The sequence below is a fragment of the Lutjanus erythropterus genome, chromosome 19, assembly GCF_056507025.1.
Source record: "Lutjanus erythropterus isolate fLutEry1 chromosome 19, fLutEry1.hap2, whole genome shotgun sequence".
NCBI lineage: Eukaryota > Metazoa > Chordata > Actinopteri > Lutjaniformes > Lutjanidae > Lutjanus > Lutjanus erythropterus.
The window spans coordinates 6,106,493-6,127,425 of record NC_139335.1 but is presented as its reverse complement, the minus strand read 5'-3'; the positions used below and the strand labels follow the sequence as shown (position 1 = coordinate 6,127,425).

General features: G+C 43.8%; 1 protein-coding gene across 3 annotated transcripts in view; it reads right to left on the bottom strand.

The window, feature by feature from the left end:
- Nucleotides 1–412: 412 nt before the first annotated feature.
- Nucleotides 413–20,933, bottom strand: part of gpatch8 (G patch domain containing 8) — a 35,189-nt gene continuing 14,668 nt past the window's right edge. For 2 of the 3 annotated variants that reach the window (XM_084743989.1, XM_084743990.1), the window contains exons 3-8: nucleotides 19,527–19,599; nucleotides 9,200–9,267; nucleotides 6,717–6,803; nucleotides 6,389–6,532; nucleotides 6,151–6,281; nucleotides 413–5,358 (exon numbers count right to left, since the gene is read on the bottom strand). In XM_084743989.1, coding sequence (XP_084600115.1) covers nucleotides 1,518–5,358; nucleotides 6,151–6,281; nucleotides 6,389–6,532; nucleotides 6,717–6,803; nucleotides 9,200–9,267; nucleotides 19,527–19,599 — 4,344 coding nt within the window. In that variant the 3' untranslated portion in view covers nucleotides 413–1,517. Of the gene's footprint in view, nucleotides 5,359–6,150; nucleotides 6,282–6,388; nucleotides 6,533–6,716; nucleotides 6,804–9,199; nucleotides 9,268–12,801; nucleotides 12,844–19,526; nucleotides 19,600–20,933 lie in introns of all 3 variants that reach the window. The other variant, XM_084743991.1, reaches the window with a different exon arrangement.

The following is a 20,933-nucleotide window of genomic DNA, read 5'->3' as shown; positions in this document are numbered from 1 at the left end:
GCGATCTATATTTGCCTCATCCTTTCTTAGCGTGTGGATCAGCTGCTGTGCAGTTATAATATGACCTGAAGCAAACAGGGAAAAAAAATAAAACTATTTTCTGCATCACCAAGTGATGTTCCCATGGCAACACAATACATAGTCTGCCGCTGTAATTACATGACACCGCTTCGTTTGGTGACATCTAATATACAGCTCAACACCCTCAGCTGGGAATTTATATTGTTCATGAAGAATCATGAGGAAAAGGATTAATTGAACAGAGGTGCTTTTTAAATCTGAAACTCTGAACATAACCTGCTGTGGACAAGGTTATGAGCTCAGCCTAAGTTACCATGGCAATCTAGCCTGTTCAAAAGAGCGCCAACTTCCTTCAATTTTGTGGTGAACTATACATATAGAAAAAGACACATGAACTCAAGATTTTATTTGCTGAAACAGTAAATTTTTAAAAAATACAGAGTTGCTACTGTTTGACAGATCACTATTCTTTTGTCATCCCGGCCCTTCGCAGCTGGGGTTATTTTAGAAACAACCTTAAAATACATACATGAGTCCACCTTCCATCCACCACATCATTCTGCTTTTTCCTCAAACCTCTACAATGTTAATAGGTTAATCTACAGCAGTTTTATTTACAAAATTACACAAAAGCAAAAACACAGCCCTTCTTTTGAAGAGCATTTTGGAAAATAATTTAAAAACAGAAAAATACAATTATTGCAGTATACTACAATCTTATTGTTACATGATGCAAACGCACCATCTGGATGTACAGATTTCAGTGCAATTCATTCAGGTGTACCCTCGCCACAGGGAACATGAGCTTTGCCTCAGAGCATCAGGGATGTTAAACAGCTACATCACATTTCCCCCTCGCTTAGAGAGGGGCTTCTTATGTGACAATGTCATACCGATTTGAATGCCACAGCTGCTATTCCATATGGTCATCATTGGTGGGATTCTTCACATTACACACTGATAATATGTACAAGTTACTGCATTACAAATTATTTGAGACCAAGGATCCAATAGAGTAGTCATAACAACATAAACAGAGTATCATTATGAAATAGTTTGTCTCTGAACGTGACAGTAACATTTTTATGTGGAAAACAAAAAAAACACCTCCAGTGGTTTCTTTGACTCATTTAAAACAGTTGGGTGATGTTAATTTACCTCAAGCTGGAATACAAACCAATGTCTCGAGGAAGTCTCTGTAAATATACACCCTGTTTGAAAAATTCAGGGCAAAACATGGAAAGAAAAACCTTACATGAGCCAGAAGAAAAAGTTAGTGTCAGTTCTGAACCCGACACATGCAGCACCACTTTGTGGCTACAACTTACTGCACTGTGTCGGCCAGTAAGATGGTGGTTTCATGACAGCTTCCTGTCTCACCGCCTGCATGTTGTCACAAAGACTTCATCTTAAAACCCTAAGCTAAGCAGCTTGGGTTGAGTCTTTTCTTCCAGTGGTTGGGTACTGTGACGACACTCCTTCACTTGCATCATTACTCAGGAGCCGTGGTTGGGTGGGTGCTGGAGGTCCTGCCCTGAGAATATTGGGTGTAGCAGTGGGTGGAGTTGGAGAGCTGCTGCTGCAGCAGCCTGTGAGGGCCGGGGTGTGAACAGTGTGGGGTAGAGGGCCGTGTGTGGTACGTGATGGAGGGCTAAAGGGGTGTGGTGCAGTGCAGAGGCTGGGATGATATGTATGGGCTGACCAGAGAGGAAGGCTGTCGGGTGGGCGGGGATCAGCCCCGCGTGTCCTAGTGAGTGTCCCAGAGAGTGTCCGAGGGAGGGGCCCAATGGAGACAGAGAGATGGGGGTGAGGTGGTGCTGGGGAATGTGGTGTACCTGGGCCAACTGGGCATGTGCTGGGTGAGGGTGGTGGGGATGTGCTGGGTGGATGCCCATGGCTGCTGCAGTGGCAGCATGGTGCTGCAGAATGGCATGCTGCACTGTGGTGATCGACGTGCCGGAGGCGACGGACACGGTAGGCTGCTGGATGTGGATCTGCTGCAGGGCGGGTGGAGGGGGAGCTGGGGCCAAGTTGGCAGCTGCTGCTGCGGCGGCGGCAGCTGCTGCAGCAGAGGGAAATGTCTTAACCTGCTTGGCCAGAAGCTGCTGCTGGATGTGCTGCTGTGCCGCCTGCTGCAGCTTGCTGTACTTCTCCATCTCCTCTGGTGTGAACGTGATTGGCTGACTCTCCAGGGGAGCCAATCCATCCTCTTCTGCCTCCATGCCATCCTCCTCCAGGTTGGGTGGTGGGTAACCAGGGTAGGCGTGCATTGGGGGCTGCTGCTGCTGCTGCATTTCTGGTATGAGGGACTCCATCATGGGGTTCTGAGAGGGGTCCTGTCCCGCTTCTCCCTGGTACTGGGGCATTATCATGGTGGGCTCCTGCTCAAACAGCGGCCGGGGTTCTTGGTGAACTGGGGTTTCTGTAGGGGGCTGCTGCGTCTCCTCTTGCACCACCGTGGCCTGTGGGGCCTCCTCGACCTTCTGAACCGGTGGAGCTGGAGGTGGTGGTGGAGGGGGGAACTCCCTGATAGGCTCCACCAGGATAACCTCTGCCTCCGTCTCAGCCTTCCCTGCTCCTGATTTCTCACCCTCGTCCGGTCTTGTTAGAGGAATCACTGGTTTCTTCCCGGCCTGCAGCTTCCCAAACAGCGGCAGCATGGCTTTGTTTCCAAGGGTCGGGGGCAGCTTGGGACCAAAGTAACCCTGTGGTGGGTCCTTAATCTTAATTCCAGATTTTGTTCCTGTGGCAGAATCATCAGAGCTTTTTTTAGACTGGACTTTCTCCAGCAGCTGGCGTGCAGTAAGGGTGTTCTTCTGCTCCCCTGCGTCTCTGGACCCTCCTGGCCTCAGAGCCTGTGAGCTGGACGAGTGGGTGTTGCGGTTAAGGCCTCTTGATGAAGATGAACGTGGAGACTGAGAGCGGTAGATGCGAGAGCGGTTGAAGTCTCTGCGGTGCGTGTCACTGTCCCCTCGACCCCTGGGGCCTCGTCGACGAGGGGAGCCTTTGGTGGAGCTGGAGGAGCGGCTGGCGGAGCTGTGGCTGCGGCTGTAACTGCGCCTCCAGGACCTTGCGCTGGTGCTGCGGCTCCAGCTGCTGGAGCTTCTCGAGCTGCTCCTGTGGTGCCGCCGGTGCCTCTTCCTGCGGCTGTAACTGCGTGAACGTGAGCGAGAATCTTCTGAGGAGGAAGAGGAGTACTGATGTCTCCTGGATCGTCTACGTCCTCGACTTCCCCTACGCTCGTACTCAGAGTCTGAGGAACGCTTAGAGTGCCTCCGCCTGCGACCCTCCGTGCTGTAGTCACTGTAGCTGTCTGAGTAGCTGCGGCTGCGGTGGCTGTAGGCGCTGCTGCCTGCTGAGGAACGCTCAGAGCTGCTGGAGTAAGAGTGGCTGTGGGAGGTTTGACCACGATGGTGGCGACGACTGCTGCCCCGTCTTTCCCCCCGTCTTGAAGAGCGACTGCAGGACCGCCCTGATTCCTCGCTATGGTGACGGCGTTGCTCCCGGGGACTGGACCTATGATGACGTGACCGCTGAGTCTTTGAGCCGCCTTCTTCTTCGCTCTCACTGCTGGGAGGTCGACCAGGACCGGGACTCTTTTGGGCGGAGGTGGAGCAGGAGGCACTTTGAGGAGCGCTGGAGTCTGTCTTTTGTCTCTTGGTGCTGCTGTGCTCCTCTGATGAGTTGTTCTTGTCTGCGCCTTTTCCGGCTCCTCCTTCCTCCGCTCCAGACTTGCAAGGCACTTCCTTCGCTGCACGTTTCCTTTTCCCTGGTTCTGCTCCTGTGTTTCCTGTAGCTCCTCCCCCTCCAGTGGCCTGCTGACCAGAAGTGACAGCTTTATCTTCTGACTTTGGTTTCGCCTTTTCCTTTTCATCACCTGTTGCCTCGTCTAGGTCAGGAGCTTTGTTTTTGCTCTTCTTCCGTTTGTGTTTTTTCTTCTTTTTGGGCTTCTCTTGCGTCGCCTCAGTCTCACCCTCTGCACCATCTTTTGATCCTTTTTCTTTTCCTTTGCGTTTTGAGTGCTTTGCAGACTTCTTATGCTTCTTCTTTTTCTTTTTTTTCTTTGTACTACTGCTGCCAGTTGCAGGCTTTTGCTCGTCACCTTCTGATTGGCCAGGCTCTCCCTTTGTCACTGGCTTGTCTTTGTCAGTGCTGCTCCCAGGTTTAGTAGTTGCGTCTCCTTCAGCTGTTGAAGCGGCTGTCTCTTGTCCCTTGTCATCGGGCTCTTCACTAGGCTTAGGGGACTTTGCTGCTTTCCCTCCACGCACTCCTTTGTTGCGGGACAGCTTGAAGTCAAAGTAAAGTGGGTTACAGCTATAGGACAGAGACGGTTGAGCTTTAGTGAACTCGAGGAGTTCGGACGGCCACTGCAGGGTCGTGCTCTCATCTTTGCTCAGAACTGGGAAGAAGGGACCTGTGGGGATCTTAGGACCAGAGTTGGAATCTGGATTTTCCTGTACATTCTCTGCTTTTTGTGTAGGGGACGTTGGTACTGTGGAAGCTGCATCTGCTGCACATGAAGACGCATCCTCCGTCTTCACTTTAGGCGATGGAGGCGTTGGCTCTGGGTCAGGCATTGAAGCAACATTACTTTGTTCTTTTTCTGTCTTGCACTCTGTGACGTTGGGCTCTGTCTGTTCAGAACTGTCTTCAACCTTTTTCTCCTCCTGCCCCTCTTCCTCATCTTCCTCCTCTTTGCTCTGACACTGATCAGTGGCCTTCATAAATAGCAAAAACTGGAAGTGAGGCTTCACCCGGCAGTGAGCTGGAGGTACATAATGATAGTACTGAGGCTCCTGACCTGCATATCCTTCCTCTTTTTTCATCATCATCTTCAGTTTGTTCAGGGTGGAGGCTAGAGAGCCTCCGTCATCAGGCTGCACCTCTTCTCCTGCTGCCACGCTCACACCCTCTACTCCTTCACCTCCTACTTCACCTCCCTTTGGGCTGTCTGTGCTGCAGCCAGATGTCTCCTCTTGCCCTGCAGCCTTTTCTCCCTCCTGGCCCTCCTCTTCCTCCATAGCCTCCTCTCCATGATCAGCAAACACTGCTGCAGCTGTTTCCAGCTTCACTGGAGCTTTCTTCGCAAAAGAGAAGGACACGCTGACTTTGGATGCACCGCTTGGCGTTGGGGAGGAGGAGGTGTTCTTCCCCAGAGAGAAGCTGATGGTTGGTCCGGGCTTCGGAGAGGACTGTCCAGTTTTATCTGCCGGTGATCCTTCCCGGGCACCGTCTGTCAAAGTAGTGTTCTCAGGCGTCAGGCTTTCGCCATCCTCTGCCTTCTCTCCATCCACAGCTACTGTGGTAGTTTTGAACATGGGTCCACTTCCTGGAGTTCTGAAACACAAAAGTATGTGATAATATGACATGAGATCAATGTTTCCAACTGAAGAAATACCAGACATAATTTATAGAGACAGTTAAATAAAATACATGCATGCCTGTTGTGTTTATCATCACAAATAAAAACTATGATCAGGATTCAACAGTTCAGCAGGACCTGTTGCACAAAAACAAGGTTTGAGTTTTCTGCTAACAATTTGGTAATATTTTTTAAATAAAATTTGGGATGGGATGTTTTTAGGATTTTAATATCCAACTATCAAAACTGTTACACTGAAAGAACAAGAAAGTAATGACAGTTGTTGTATTTCAACAATGGAAAAGAAGAAAAAATAGAAACTTCCATGTTTTAAACAAGCTCCGTGGCCATTCGAGTAGAGATTTCTGAGTTTACAAGGTGCACTTGAATGCACCTTTAAATGCATCTGGCCCTTTAAGTTTGGACTCTGCTGCTTCATCACCTGATTGTCCATTATAGAGACCACCAATCAGACTATTTACAACACTTTTTAGAGTATCTGACGATAGTAGACGGTGGCCGACTGTTGGGGGCACACTGACAGGGTTCTCACAGTTTTCAGTGTCAGAATTCAGTTTTATCAACTTAAAAATAATCATTTAGTTTCAGTAAGAGTTTAGGAAACAAACAAAATGGACAAAATACTTTAAGATGTGGTCAAACAGGTTGCAGCTTGACCCTTAAACACAACAGACATGCAATTGTTCTACCAACAGATAAATTTTGAAATACAGCCAGCAGAGGGCACTCTGGGGATAAATTCTTACCGGTCCTGTTGTTTTCTCTGCTCAGCCAGCTCATGTAATCTCCGCAGCATCTTTTCCTGCTTCTTTCCATCTTTCCGGGAACGCGATGACACATTGCGAGCAAACTCTCTCTGCTTTAGCTCTTTAAGCCTCTGCAGACACGAGAGAGAGAGAGAAACAAAGCACGTCAGGATCAGGCAAACACTTCTGTCATGTTTTAATGCAAAACAAGAATAGGAGAACTAATAAGCACAAGTACCTGCTTGTGAGCGTGGTCATAAGAGTTAATGTGGTTGTCAAATTCCTGGTGTTTGGTGTACTGTTTGTCACATAGCTCACAGTAGAAATTGGCTCTCAGGTCTTCCAGAGCCTTTGCGATAGCTTTCTCCTTTTCCATCTGGTCCTGTTGAGGGAAACGCACAGGGAAATCAGTGAATGAATCTCAGGCTGTGTTCAAAACTTAATTACAGTAACTGGAGTACTTGTCTTCTGTTTCCATCCATTACATACATTAACCACAGCAGCCTAACATTATAGGTTATAGAAAAAACAAGTGATCGGAATGACTTAACACTGAAGGAGCTCACCTTGTATTTTTGCCGCAGTTCTTCTGTGTCCTCTTTCTCCACCTCGAGCACTCTTCTCTTCTCTGTGGCATCCTCTGCATAGTCCAGCTGAGAGGACAAACAGCAGTTACACCACTCGCAGAAAACACTCCTTTGTCAACAACAGCAGTTCAAAGTTATATTTAATACACTGTGTGGGACAAGCTGTTACATCGCTTCGTCACTGGAAGCGATGCAAACGAGCCAAAACCAGATTGTTTCGGTTTTCCACAATGAAGATGTCCTGACCTGCTCTGAGCATCGGTGAACAAGCCAAGTGACGTGTCACTTGTTTGAAAAAACGCTTGCTCTGATTCTATTTTGCAAGTATTTGTGCTCTTGCTTCGCCTCCGACCTATTTTCATTAGTCAAAATCAACGGTGACATCTCTGACATTTGTGTTTCCCCTCCGGTCAGCAGTCACCATGGACTAATTTTTGGGATAGAAAAGCAGTATATCCTCAAGAAGAAAGTTGGGGAGATGTTGGGAGTTAAAGTAAGGAAACTGTCCTCCAACTATATAGTTTGCTCACTGTTTGTCTGATTAAATCGGGGTGTTGACAGAGAAGCAAGTATTATAACTTAACATGTTTCCTTGAATTCTGATGACATATTATGTTAATTGTCTAATTTATTACAGTGAATATATTTCTCCTATAGTTAAGTTAAATCAACAGTATTCCATTGAATTAACACAAAGCTGGGGGCCACCATCACGACACCAAACACATATAATATCAAATAAATTTCTCCCTTATGGCTTCTGTTTTTTCTCAGAGGAGGACATGATTTGTAGAGCGGATATGTATGCTGTAGCAGATAAAAAAACAATTTAATTTCAGTTGGACTTTAATAGTAAAGACATGATGGATTATTGGAACACATCAATGTGGAAGTATAAATCCTCCCTGAGGCAGATGAATCATATTCAGCCAAAACTGTGAAGGTCAAATGCAATTTACGACAGGAACTAAAGTTTCCAATAACATCGGTGATGTTTTGCGGGCAGCAGAAGCAACTAGGGTTTGGTATAATATCGCATTTTCTGTGTTCATCCTGTTCATCTCAAAGGTGCTGGACGGGGTTAAAATCCAGACTCAAGCTCTTTAACAGACATCACAATGAAGAACTTTTGCATGGACTGTATTTTGTGCACAGGATCGATGTCACACCGAAGCAGCAACCACGTAGACAAGAGCTAGGACTTAACCCGTGCCATGAATTTTTTTTCGACTGATTCATTCATTCATTCAGGTAATGCTCTGCTGGCATCCACTCACTCAGATTTGTCTGTCGGACTACCAGTTGGTGTGATTGATAATTTCAGAGTGTTTTCACTGCTCAACAGTCCAGTGCTGCTGAGCTTTACACGTCTCCAGCTGAATCTTGGCACTGAGCGTAGTGCTCTTTGGCTCATGTAAAGGTTTTCTGCCCTGGAAATGTGTTTGAAGCGCCCAATGACTCTTCCAGAGAGCAGTGAGCTTTGAAAACCAGGACAGATTTTTAAAAAAATGCATGTTATAAGCTTCAACATTTGGTAATATGTTCTTTGACCTTGTGAAGACAAGTAGTCCATAACCGTTGCTCCTAGATGTTTCCACTGAACAGTAACAGAAGTCACACTTCATTTGGGTGGCTCTAGATGAGTAGAAAACTGACTAACCTGTTCTGTCTCAGTGCTATGCTGAAAGCCACTGAGCTTTAATATTGTCTTAATGACCAACGGCTGCATTATGACGTCATGCCTCTGTTGTTTATTTAATATACCTCTCAGCAGCAGTTGTTGTTCAACACATTAATTTAGTTCCAGCAAAATAAGTTCAAAAATTACAGCAGTGAGAACCAAGAACAAGTTCAGAGCACACGTGTCAAAATACTTGAAAGGCACAGTTTGTACTATTTGAAGTGGAGTTTATGGAGTTTTATGAGTAGACATGCTCTCACTTTGGGAAAGCATAAAGAAGTACCAGCACAGAAGCTAATCAATATACTGCTGGGGACAGGGTCAACAACAAATTTAACCACCTAAAAAAGGCCTGCCTAAAAATCAATATCAGTTTAAAGGTAAGCTATATTTTAAACATTTTCACCCCTTCACCTTGCTGTCAGACAACCTTTTACGATGGCAACCCTCAGTTATAAAAGCCAAATATCACTTTCTTTCAGTCAACCAGACTCTATTTGCAAAATCGGTCATTTTATCTGGCAGAAAAAAGGAGTTGCTGGATTACAGATTTCGCCAATGGAGTCTGGTTGGAAGTGTTAAAATGTTGTAGGTAATACACCGACTACAGACAAGTACCTAATACCCTCACTTCAAATCTAATCTGAATTATCCCTTTAAGCTAATGTTGGACACTGTCGGTGTGGTGGGCCAGTGAGAGCAACAGCCACATTTAAAATGACCTGATACTTTCTATTTTGTTTAATTAAACAATTAATCTAAACAATAAAGAGCATCTTACCTCCATCTCCATCCGCCCCATTCCCATGACATCATATTTGAGGATGATGGGCACAGGGTCGGTGCGTCCTGAGGGGAAAGAGACAGAGATAGGACGAGGTGAGTGTCTGAGACTGGGACAGAGGGCCAGCTCGGAGACAGCCTGCTTTTAGAGCATAGGGTGCTGGGGTTAGAGAATTTTTGCCTTGAAGTGCAAAGAGACCAGAAAGCTACAGTGAACCAAACACCAGCCATTCTCACAGCTTACTGCAGCCACAAAATGATGAGCGATTTATCCTAGCCTTCCTGTTACATTTGACCTGGCTGCTCATTTGCATTTTGAATGGGTCGAATTAGCTGCAATTATAGTATTCCTGGTCAATTAAATGAAGACAAGGGCATCAGGGTTGTTCAGCACTAGAGAAAGGCAAAGTTCACAAGAAGCTTTAAGCCAATCTGTTTCCATATCTTTTCAGTGTAGGTGAACCACCCCTCCTCCACCCGTTCACTGCTGCAGTCTTGTTAAACCAGAATGCCAAGTTTATCAAGGACGCTACAGCTTGAGGGGTTGTGTGTGTGTGTGTGTGTGTGTGTGTGTATGTGAAGGGAGTTGCAACAGGCCTGCGCAGCTGCTGCCAATGCGACATCCTCCATGAGGGGAACAAAGCCTCCCAATATTATCTGAGGCCTATTGCATCATCTCTTTCTGAAATGTCTGCAGGCTGGCTGACCCTTGCAAGCCCCTTTCACTGTCCTGAGGTCCAAATCTGTTCCCCTTGTCCCAGGCCCCCTTCCTCAACATGACTGGAAGGATTATTTTCCACTGTCTACTTAAGCTATATTACGTAAGCTGTGAAAAGAGCTAGATCGGAAGGAAATTAACTGTAGAAAAAATAAACAAACCAAAGACAACCAAAAAAACAGAATGAAACATTAAAGATATAAAAAATATATAAAAATCAAAACTACTTTGGAGATTGACACAGAATTGCTTAATCCACTCATAATCAGCCAAACAAAGCAGAGAGAAAGACAGAGTAAAAATTAAAAAAGGACACAAGCACTGAACTACAGCAGAGTGACGTCACAGGCCAGGTATCGCCATGGTGACAGTGCAAGGGATGGGGATACTTACCTGGTAAGACATGGGTATGGGGGGAAGGAGGAGAAGGAAGGGGAGGACAGACAGACAGATAGACAGGGGAATCTCAACACAAAAGGCATAAAAAGAATTTGGACTAGTCTGCTGCTCCTGTTGCCAGCCAGATACAATAATTGATCTTACTGATAGTGATTATCAATTCAGTTTGGTTTCAGTTTTTTTCCTCACGCATATTCAAGTTAGGTTTTTTTTTTTTTTTTTCATGAATCAATTTTCTGTGTATACCATTGGGCATATGGAATAACTATAAGCATTTGGGTTGAAAATGTGTAATAAAAGTTGCATGGTCGTGATACCCGCACAAAATAGGGCAGGTGGTTTAAATTTCTTACAAATTAGATTCAGTCAAGCATTTTCTCTGATATAAAGAAGCCAACAGAAGGTTAATATCATGCATTTTCCACTGTCCTGCCAAAGTAATGCTTTGAGCCAAAAAGAGCCCGGAGGCAACATGTGTGATGTACTAATAATTAGGGCTGCCCCCTTATAGTCGCCTAAACCGTTTGTTGGTGAGAAAAATCTTGATTGACTTTAATTTATCTGTTAGACGCAGAAAATAACTCCCACCTCAAACTCCATTTGGGCACTATGTCTTGTCGTTTTGCCCAGGATTATTTTTTGTAACTACTGCACGTAAATCATGAAAACTTAAATAGAAAAACAACTTGTTTATAGTGCTTTCTAATCCAGAAAAAAACAGCTACACTATTTACTTGTACTTGTTTAGAGATGTACGACCCAAAGCTAGTGCTGCATCTTAATATATGTCTATGGCAGCTGCAGCACAGCAGTGTGCCAATGACTTCAGTGTTACAGGTTAAAGTCTTCGTTCACAGGCCAGTGGAACAGCAGTAGCTCAGTCTGCAAGGACATGACTTAGGGACTGGAGGGTGCCGGTTCAAGTCCAGCTTGAACCAAAAGTACGGTAGCATGGACAGGTGCCAGTTCACCTCCTGGGCACTGTCCGGTTAACACTGAGCAAGGCACTGACTCACCAACTGCTCAGGGCGCCTGATTCTGGGCAGCATCCATCACTCTATCACCTCTCTCACAAACTGCATGTGCATGGGTGTATTCAGGCCTACGCATGTGTCAAATTAACAATGGAGTGAAATAATCATATTCCCCCTGGGGGAGGTTAATAAGTACATTGTTTTTCTTCTGTCTTGCCCAATTTCAGTCCTATGGTAGCTGCCATTAGCTCAGTTAGCGATCCTATTATACTGGGACACAGTCTCCTAGACTGACGGAGCCTGAGGTGATTTACAGCAGCTCTGACCAGGTGATGATGAAGACATGGTGGGTTCAGGTGGGGAAAGGAGGTGCGAAGCGGTTGAGGAGTGAGAAAATTGAGCCTTGTGTGAGGTTAGACTGTGTTGAATTAATTAACAAAATATTCAGCCTCCTTGCTGTTTTTTCTGACACATTCAGAAACATTACAGCTTTTGCTGTTAGCATTTAACAGGCACCTCACTTAGTGCCCCAAAAATCTATATTTGAATTATTAAGTTGATATCATAAACGTGCAATGACTAGCCGACTAATGGCTTTAATTAATGACTACTAGTCGACTAGGAAAATCTTTTTTCTGGGCAGCCCTACTTAGATTATAAAAACCCATTACTCTTAAATGGGGCTACTTTCTGGCACATTCTTACCTTTCTGGACAGAGGAAGGTAAAAAAAAATATTTGATGTAAATATTTGCATCATTCCTGTGCTTTCCTTTAAAGTAATTTAGTCATCACAGCCCAATGACATATTAATTCTGAAATCATAGATGCATGGGCATTGTAACATGTAAAGGCCTGCCTGGACTCTCAGTCCCACTGCAGTGTCTGGCAGCTGGATGGGTTTTCTTTTAGCTGGAAACCTGACTCTGCTGATTGGACGATTGTGGAGGCCTTATTACACCACAGAGGTGAGAAGAGAGGACTGATTGTGTGATACCTACATCACAAGACTATCTACTGATAGGCATGTGTGTTCACGCTCTTTGCCCTACGGCGGCAGAGAAGCGAAACCAAAAAGAACAGGGCTGATCTGTTAGCCAGCCACTGCAGTGGTCTATTTGAATGAAGTCACAAGACAGGCCCAGGATTAAAGATTAATGAACAATTACAATCATCCCAAACTATCACCAATCTTTAAACACAGTGACAATACTTCCACATTACCCATTCCAGTGGAAAAGAAAGGGACCAGACAAAAACAATGTGCATCTAAATCACAGGGTGTGAATCACAAGGTTTAAAAAAACTGAAAACAAACAAAATGACAATGTTCTAAGAGTAATACATATGCATGATAATATACAAGCAGCAGAATGAGGACTAATACAGAGAGAATTGAAAGCCTATGTAGCATTGGTGCTCTGATGAGAGGAAAACAAAAAATGGGAGAAATTAAAACAAAATAAAAATAAAATAAAACAATTCAATTGGGGGATAAAATAACATTTACCACTAAGTTTACCATCAGCACAACATGGGCAGGATCAAATCGCTGTAAAAAAGAAACACCAATTGGTTAAGCAGGAAGATTGAGGCACATAGAGAAGGGAGGGTGGGGTTGGGAGTGTGGTTGTGGGTTTTTTTTTGAGGGGGTTTATTACCAGAGGGGCATCACTGTGTCACGCCCCCCGCCCCACCCACCCCCCTCATCCCTTCACTCAGGGCTAGATGCTTACAGGGATTTCCTCTCACCACTCTCTCCCAACCACTCGTCCCAGTCCCCAGGCCCCTAGCCTGGCGTCATCTTGCTCTCTCAACCAGAATATGCCCCGAAGGTACCAAACTACCACCCCTTACAAAGTACGCCAAAAGTCCTGTATCAGTAAGAACCCAGCAAACATTCACTTTTTACCCTCGCCGAGTAGAAAAAAATAGAAACCCCATCACATAAGTACTTTTTGAGGAGCCAAGGAAACTTAAAAAAAAAAGGAAGTGCCATTACATCACTGAACGCACATTAGTGCCACACTTAAAAACTCTCAGGCAGTTAGCATACTGATGGACGGGCAGCCACTCCTTCATCTCACCCCTCTCTGTTTCACAGGGTATCAGTCTGAATAATGGAGGCACCAGTATTTTAATGTGCCATTTTTTAGCTCAAGTCTCCTGAGTTTTCAAGGTACACTTGGCTTGATTTGTATGCTAATTCAATAACTTCTTTGCATGCAAGACAGATGAATGTTATGCTGGATTTAGGGCTGTGATGTATGGATTTTTTGGTACTGGACTTTATTGAAGAATACTGCTATACTAATGTAATCTACTGTTTTTGATATGATGACCAGGCTTCACATAGATTAACCACTGCAAGACACCAGCCATCAAGTTCACTGTTTCAAGTTTTTCTAAAAGTTAAAAGAGATAGACAGCCATAAAATATACAGCACACCTGGTACCTACTAAAGCACAATAGAGGTGATTAGAGGTAGCTCTTCTCTGAGGTGCTGACAGAGGATTTTTTTCACTGAAGCACATAAGATGCAGATATGTGGGGTTTTATTGTGCTTCTCCATGCGTCTCCCATAGGCTTCAATAGAATTTGCACCAAAGTCTGGCACCAAGCAGATCATAAGGATGTTGGTTTATGAGTCAATGACCCATCCTTCTTTTTTAGTTTCCTTGGGAGGAGCTGTACTGGGTGAGGGACTGATTAACAAAACCAGCGGAGTCTGCTGGCATATCAACTCCGACAAGTGAAGGAAAAAGGGAAGCGTACCATCCAACAAAAGTTGTGAATCAAAAGGTAACGTCTACTTTTGGAGTGTCTGGGATGATAGATGCCTCTAGGGACGACCACCATTTTCCCCCTTTGAGCTTTTTGCCTCGCAGACGCTTGTCAGCCCAGTTAGCAAATCTCCCTGAGATTCTTTCATTTCCTCGCTAGCTCACAGCCAGCAAGCTTGTTTTGGGATGTGCTTAACCCCCCGGAACAAGTGAACACGTGACACACATAAAATGTACTTGAGGAAAGAGCCAGCAAGGCTTTGAGCAGTGCTTAGAGTGGGTTCTGCATTGGTATCTAGCAGCAGTTTTACCAAAGTATACTTAATAATGTGAACCGTGCGCCTGTCTGGAGTGTTACATTTCACTCTATGATGTGAAAGTAGTAGTTCAGTGTGTTACCTCCAACACTGCTTAAAGCCCCAGGTGAGTGTGACAGTTTGAGGCAGGCAGGAGTGCACCTCTGGGACAAACATGCTGTGCAGGAGGGGCAAAGAAACAGGGGGAGGACGGGAGCGTGTAACCATGGGGACAGAGACATTTGGGGGTGTAGAAGGGTGGTGAGGTTTTCCCTGTAAGTTGACTCTATGGCCCGGTCAGTAACAGACACGCACACGCGCACACACACGCACGCACATCTCAGTCCCACGTAATGACCACACACATACACAAAAGTTTCACAGGTTTGGAGGTAGAAACAGGCAAACAAGCAGAGGGGGGAAAACTTGTCTACTCTGCAAGCCATTCAAAGTCTGAGCCGTGGTTACAGCCAATCAGATACCCGACAGCAGCAACGGAAACTCAAAGAGGAAAAAAAAAAAATAAAAAATCTAACATACGTGGAAGATGATGATTCTAAGGGATGTGATGGAATCATGGCTTCTTAAATCTATCTTGATTTCAAATGGATTTTTGTTCTTTGTTCAAATCGAAGCACTTTAACACTTGTGTGCAGATTGAAATAAAGGTTTAGTGATTATGAAGCAAAGAGGAGGAAGCTGACAGAGGCCATTAGCCTACGGTACACTGTAAAAGGGGTGTTACATTGAGGTCAACTGCAGAGTGGGAGAAAGAAAACACACCCACACACACACATACTGACATACAGAGGGGATCCAACAAACCTTACCTAAAAAGGGGCAAAAAGGACAAAAGAAGAATAAGAACAAAGTCAATACAGTGAAAAACTTAAAAAGGGGACACAATGCTTTCACTTCAAAAATTCAAAAACCTTCTCTTCTGGCAAGGAGGACAGGAAAGGAGAGGAAGATTATAATGATTATCCAGCAGACTTCAATGAGATGCAAGGATGCGATTGTGTTTTTGCAGGTCTACTCCTATAAGTGCATTAGCAAATTTGAACAGAGACAGTGGGCTCCAACAGCGGACCATTAATTCCTACACAACAACTGGACACACTCTGCCGCAGTCTCATCTGCCCACAAAGCAGGATGCTTACATAACCACACATCAGTGGTGCCAGCGGCAAAAACAAGAGCACAGTCAGCCCCTGCAACTTGTTCTCTCCTCCACACAAAGCACAGCATACATCCTTATCACATCAAATAGATTGCTATTCAGCTGTTCAAGGCCAGATGGAAATAAACAGAACACCGAATGCTAAGCTCAGAAATTACTGTCAACCTGCCTAGAATGAAGCAGCTTCCTGGTCTACTCTGGTCCCTGGCCACGGTCAGGGAGAGAATACCTATGAGACGACATGGCGGAACCGCGGCCATATATGTACATGAACAAGAGGTGCTCGGGCAGCCAGGAAACAGCTTGACAGCCAGTCATCTGACCTGTGGGACTCTGGAAGCTCATCAATCTACATTTAATGTCTACATGTCACACAACAACATATCATGGCCTAGGGGTGTCAGGATTTACCGGTATCAACAATAACCGCGATATTTGATATCATGTTAATAATAAACATGATAATATTGTGTAAATACAAGGATAAAATGTGGTTTATCATTTACAACAAGGTTATTTGATGAGATTTTTGATGATATTTGGAACCAACATACATTTGCAATAAAGATAGAAGTGTCTTAATAACCATTTTCTGCTATGTTAAACTTCCACTACATTTTGGAGGCAAATATTGTACTTATTAGGGCTGAACAATTAATCAAAAGTTTATTGAAAAATTGCAATACGGCCTGCTGCAATTTTCAAGTTGCAGGTGGCACAATATTCATTAAAGGCAATACCATTTTAAATTAAGTATTGTTGTGCTGCAGAGGTATCTGCACATCATATTCTAGAGCCTTAAGAAAACAGTTTTTTTAAAATACAGATCCCTACAAAAATCACACCATAATCATATTCATGTTGTCTGTGAATAATGATATAAACGCTATCATTCCCTCTAATATCATATCATATCCCAACTGCAATATTAATCAAAATAATCACAATTAGACATTTTTTCAAAATCGTTCAGCTGTACTTTTTAGTCCCCTAGATTTATTTTATGTCTTTAGCCAGTTACTTTGTAGATTCAGATTATAAATATAATCAAATATAAAATCAACTTTTATGTAAGGTTATGATTATTATAGATAAAGCTATCCAGGAGTATATAAAGTAGCCTAATTAACAGCCAGACGGCGCTGTGGGCAGGACATTGTGCAAGACTACAGAGTGGAAAACAGACAGAGAGAGGAGGCTGCATCAGAGCCACAGTGGAACATTTTGCAATTGCTTTATTTTATTGGCAATCGGAAAAAAATAATTCTGATAATTATATAAATGCTGGATATTAGAGCAGAAAATCAGTCAGCCCCTGCAACACAGCCTGGCTACTCTGTCAAGTGTCAGTAAACCCTTGCTCTGAATAAGCCCGTATACACGATTGTGTTTAAATATAGTCAAATCAAATAAAGAAGCACAAGTCTGAACACAAACATCTTCTGAATATAAACTACTCACTTACTTTGGTAGCTCTCTACGCTCTTTTATGTTGATGTGTAAGGCTGTAACTTGTCTGTAGTTTGGGCGTGTGCTGGAGACTGCAGAATGAGTTGTGTTTCTCATTAAAATGCAGATTTTTGAGCCCACATTACTGCTGGGTTTACAGGGAGTGCAATGCACTTGAGCAAGAGTTGCAATTGAGCAACAAAGAGAAGTGAAGTGGATGGAAATGACTGCATGAGAGTTATAGAGATGAAACTGGTAGATCTGGGGTTAAAATGGTATGGACTCAGAGGACAGAAAACAACACGGTGGAGGAGGTAAACAAAACTAAATGCCAGAAATGATGTGGAAAAACAAGCTCCATTCATAGCAAACTGCGAGGACTCATTGGCCTGCCAGTGATGACATCACTCACGGACAATGCTATACATCATCCTCTTTGGAGAAAGCGCAGGGAAGGGTGAGGCTATGGAGAGAGAGAGAGTTAAAGTAATGAAGATGGGGAGAATAAAGATGCTCATGAGGAGAGGAAACAGGGTGAAGAGACAGGAAGAGGCTCAGTGGAAACATGCCAGGGCTCTGCACCACTGCCTCTGAGCCAATGAGCCTATGAGCACAGCGGGGTTGAGCTAATGAGGTGCTGACGTTAGCCAAGACCAACCCACACACTCAGCTCGGTTCAGCGTGCTCCCTCTTACAGTAAGTCAATATCAACTAGGCCATCCAATTACAGCTGTCTCCAGAAAGTAAACCTCCTTAATGCAGCTTTTTAGTTGAAAGCTCTCTACATCTGGCAGAATTAATTCAATATACAGAGCTTTTTTTGTGGTATAGCTTTCACTACACTCAAGAGACAGGAATCCTTGATCTTAAAGGGATAGTTTGGATTATTTAAAGTGGTGGTTCTATGTTGTAAGTATTTCAGTGAATTATCTACAGTAGATGGCAGCCGGCACGTCCCCAGAAGAAAGAGAAGTACCGGCATGGAAGGTAAGCAATGTATTCCTGAGGACAGGCTCAGCAACAAAATGTATTTTAGCCACCAGTTTAAGTGTATAATATATTTTCAATGCTTTACCTTGTTGTCAGACAGCCTTTTCAGGCAAGAAACCACAGTTACATAAGCCCAATATTGCTTTTTCCAAATGAACCAGAATCCACTGGCAAAATCACTAATTTTATCTTGCAGAGGACTTGAGTTGCTGGTCCACCGCTGCCTCGATCTTTTAGTTTGTGTTATCGTGTGACTTCAGTGAATCCAAGCTAACCTTTTAAAACACTCAAGTCACACAATAACACAAACAAACTAACCAAAGGAGGCAGCGGTAGACCAGCAAGTCATGTGCTCTGCAAGATAAAATTAGTGATTTTTTTCAATGGAGTCTGGTTGGTTTGAAGAGGGCATTATTCAGCTTCTATAACAGCGGTTTTCCTTTGGAAAAGGGTGTCTGACAGCAAGGAAAATATTCTAAATATAGTAGAAATATGCACTGTCCAAACTGGGGGCACGTTGACCGCCATCTACAGTAGATAATACACTGACTATGGGTAAGTACCTCATAAAACCCCACTTCAAAAAAATCCCAACTATCCCTTTAATATAAGAGAAATTTTCTAGTGCACATGTGATCTTTATAGATTTTCAAAAGAGGGAATATGATGCAGACTATATGGGATTTAGACAGACAACGCAGGTCTAGCAAAACCTTAAGACACGAACCAAACGGACTCTCAGATTCAGACCATCTAATGTACCTTGTTTCTGGATTCACTCCAATTTCATTGCTGCAGGGACCTGTTAATTCAAGCACTTCACATTCCAGCAAAGAGGTAGCCATGTTGGATAGAGTTCTGGCTAACACGTTTGCTGGTTTGTGTTTCCAGAGTCAACCATGTGCTCTTCATTACCACCTCTGTATTTGGCCATGTTTCAATAGGGAAACCACATTTAGCTCCTGTAAGCAAGATATAAACCCGACACTGTAAGCCGATCGGAGGATGTTTGTTTTTACCCAGGGGTTCAGAGAGATCTGGAGAAGGTACAACACTCAGGTGCTGGCACATAAGCAAGTCCATAACCACTTTTTCTTGAAGTTGGCTGACTAAACAAAACTGCATCCAATTAAACTGTGACTTTGAAGAGGGAAACAGTCCACTTTATAACTAAATGCATCAGTGAAGACGAATAAACACTTCACTTCCATCTCCCAACCCCCAGGGTCCCTGCCCTCGTCCTTTATAAGACCTCAGGAATATTCTCCTCCCTCTTCAAGTTTGAGGGAACAGCAGTGTGAGAGCTACAGGAGCAACTGGAATGACATTCATTTAAATAAAAATTCACTTTACCCAGCAACAGACACAAAGGGAGAGATCAGAGAAAGTATGTGAAGAGAAAAGAAAATTTGCTGATACAAAAAAAGAAAAAAAAAACCTGGAAATGTGAGGGGAAAGAAAATGACAAGAGGGCAGTGGCTCAGTACCACCAGCATACATTACACATAGGTGTGTGCAGAAGAGTTTAGTCCTTACCCTGCATGGTTTTGCCAAGGCCTTGCCCCAACTTCCAGCCATGTTTCTGTAGCAGCCGGTGCCCGATGTTATCCTAGCAGAGAGAAGAGAGGAGAAAAAAACCAAAAATATTCCAATAATAAGAGGAGCTTTTCCCCGTGGGCACTGGTCAAAAAACAAACAAACAAACAAACAAACAAAATAAAATGATAAAAAAAAACAACAACACTCAGATCACGCTATCATCATCAGCACAACCACCACCACCATCACCATCATCATTATCGTCATCCACATCACCTACAGCGTGTAACATCAGTGTCTTCCAGCACAAGGAGTGGTAAGGGCGGTTGGGGGGGTGGGAGAGGGAGATAGAGGGTGGGAGACTGAGAGGAAGGGTAGGTTTTCCACTATGATGAATACATGAAGCTATGTGTAGCCTGTAAACTACAGGATACCGTTTAAAAACCTTTTTTTTTTCTTTTTTTTTTTTAAGAAATTGGGCATGAACATTTCTATGTTTTTGGATAATAAAGATAACACATCAAGTCACATCCACTAACTGAGAAGTTAAGAGGAGGAGGAAGGTAGGAGAGGGCAATATATGTATCACACGCATACATATATGAACCACTACAGAGCAAGATCTTAGTACACAAAGAAAAGTGACACAGAACAGGTATGGAAATCTTGCATTAACAAAACAAAGACCAGAAACTCCAAGCTTGCTGTGATTCCGTAACCATGACAAGGGGGAGCACCATGAAACATATGCAGCTGTCACAAAAAATATAGCAAGAGGAAGAGACAGAAGTGGAGCTAGTGGGCCTTGGATTACCATTACAAGGCCCAGGGTGGACAGAATATGCACGTGTGAGGGGATATGTGGGTGTGCAGGTGAAGAGAGGGAGACATTGTGTGCATGTAGCCCCATTAGATATATACTAGAAATAGCTATTGTGCATGCTTTTGGACACCTCCAGCTTCTCTGGTCTGTTATCAATCATCGGTTCCCAACCACATTCAAGCTTTTTGAAAATATTGTTTGATGCAAAGTTAGCATTCCTCTAATTTAATAATTTGCGTAAATATCATGAATAGGGATGTAACAATATATCGATTATCATGCTAAAAAAAGTTTTTAAGTCAATATCTTTTAGATTTCAATTCAGTTTTATTTTATTTGTATTGTGCCAAATCATAACAAAGTCATATCAGGGCACATTTCAAATAGAGCAGGTCTAGACTGTACTCTTTGTAAACCCACTTTTTCCCCACCAAAAGCAAGCACTGAGGCAACTATAGCAAGGAAAAACTTCCGTTTAACAGGCAGAAACCTTGAGTGGACCCAGGCTCTTTATCATTATCATTATTATTAATAAGACAATTAATGCCAGTTGTTTGCATATGCTTACATCATGGCTGGCT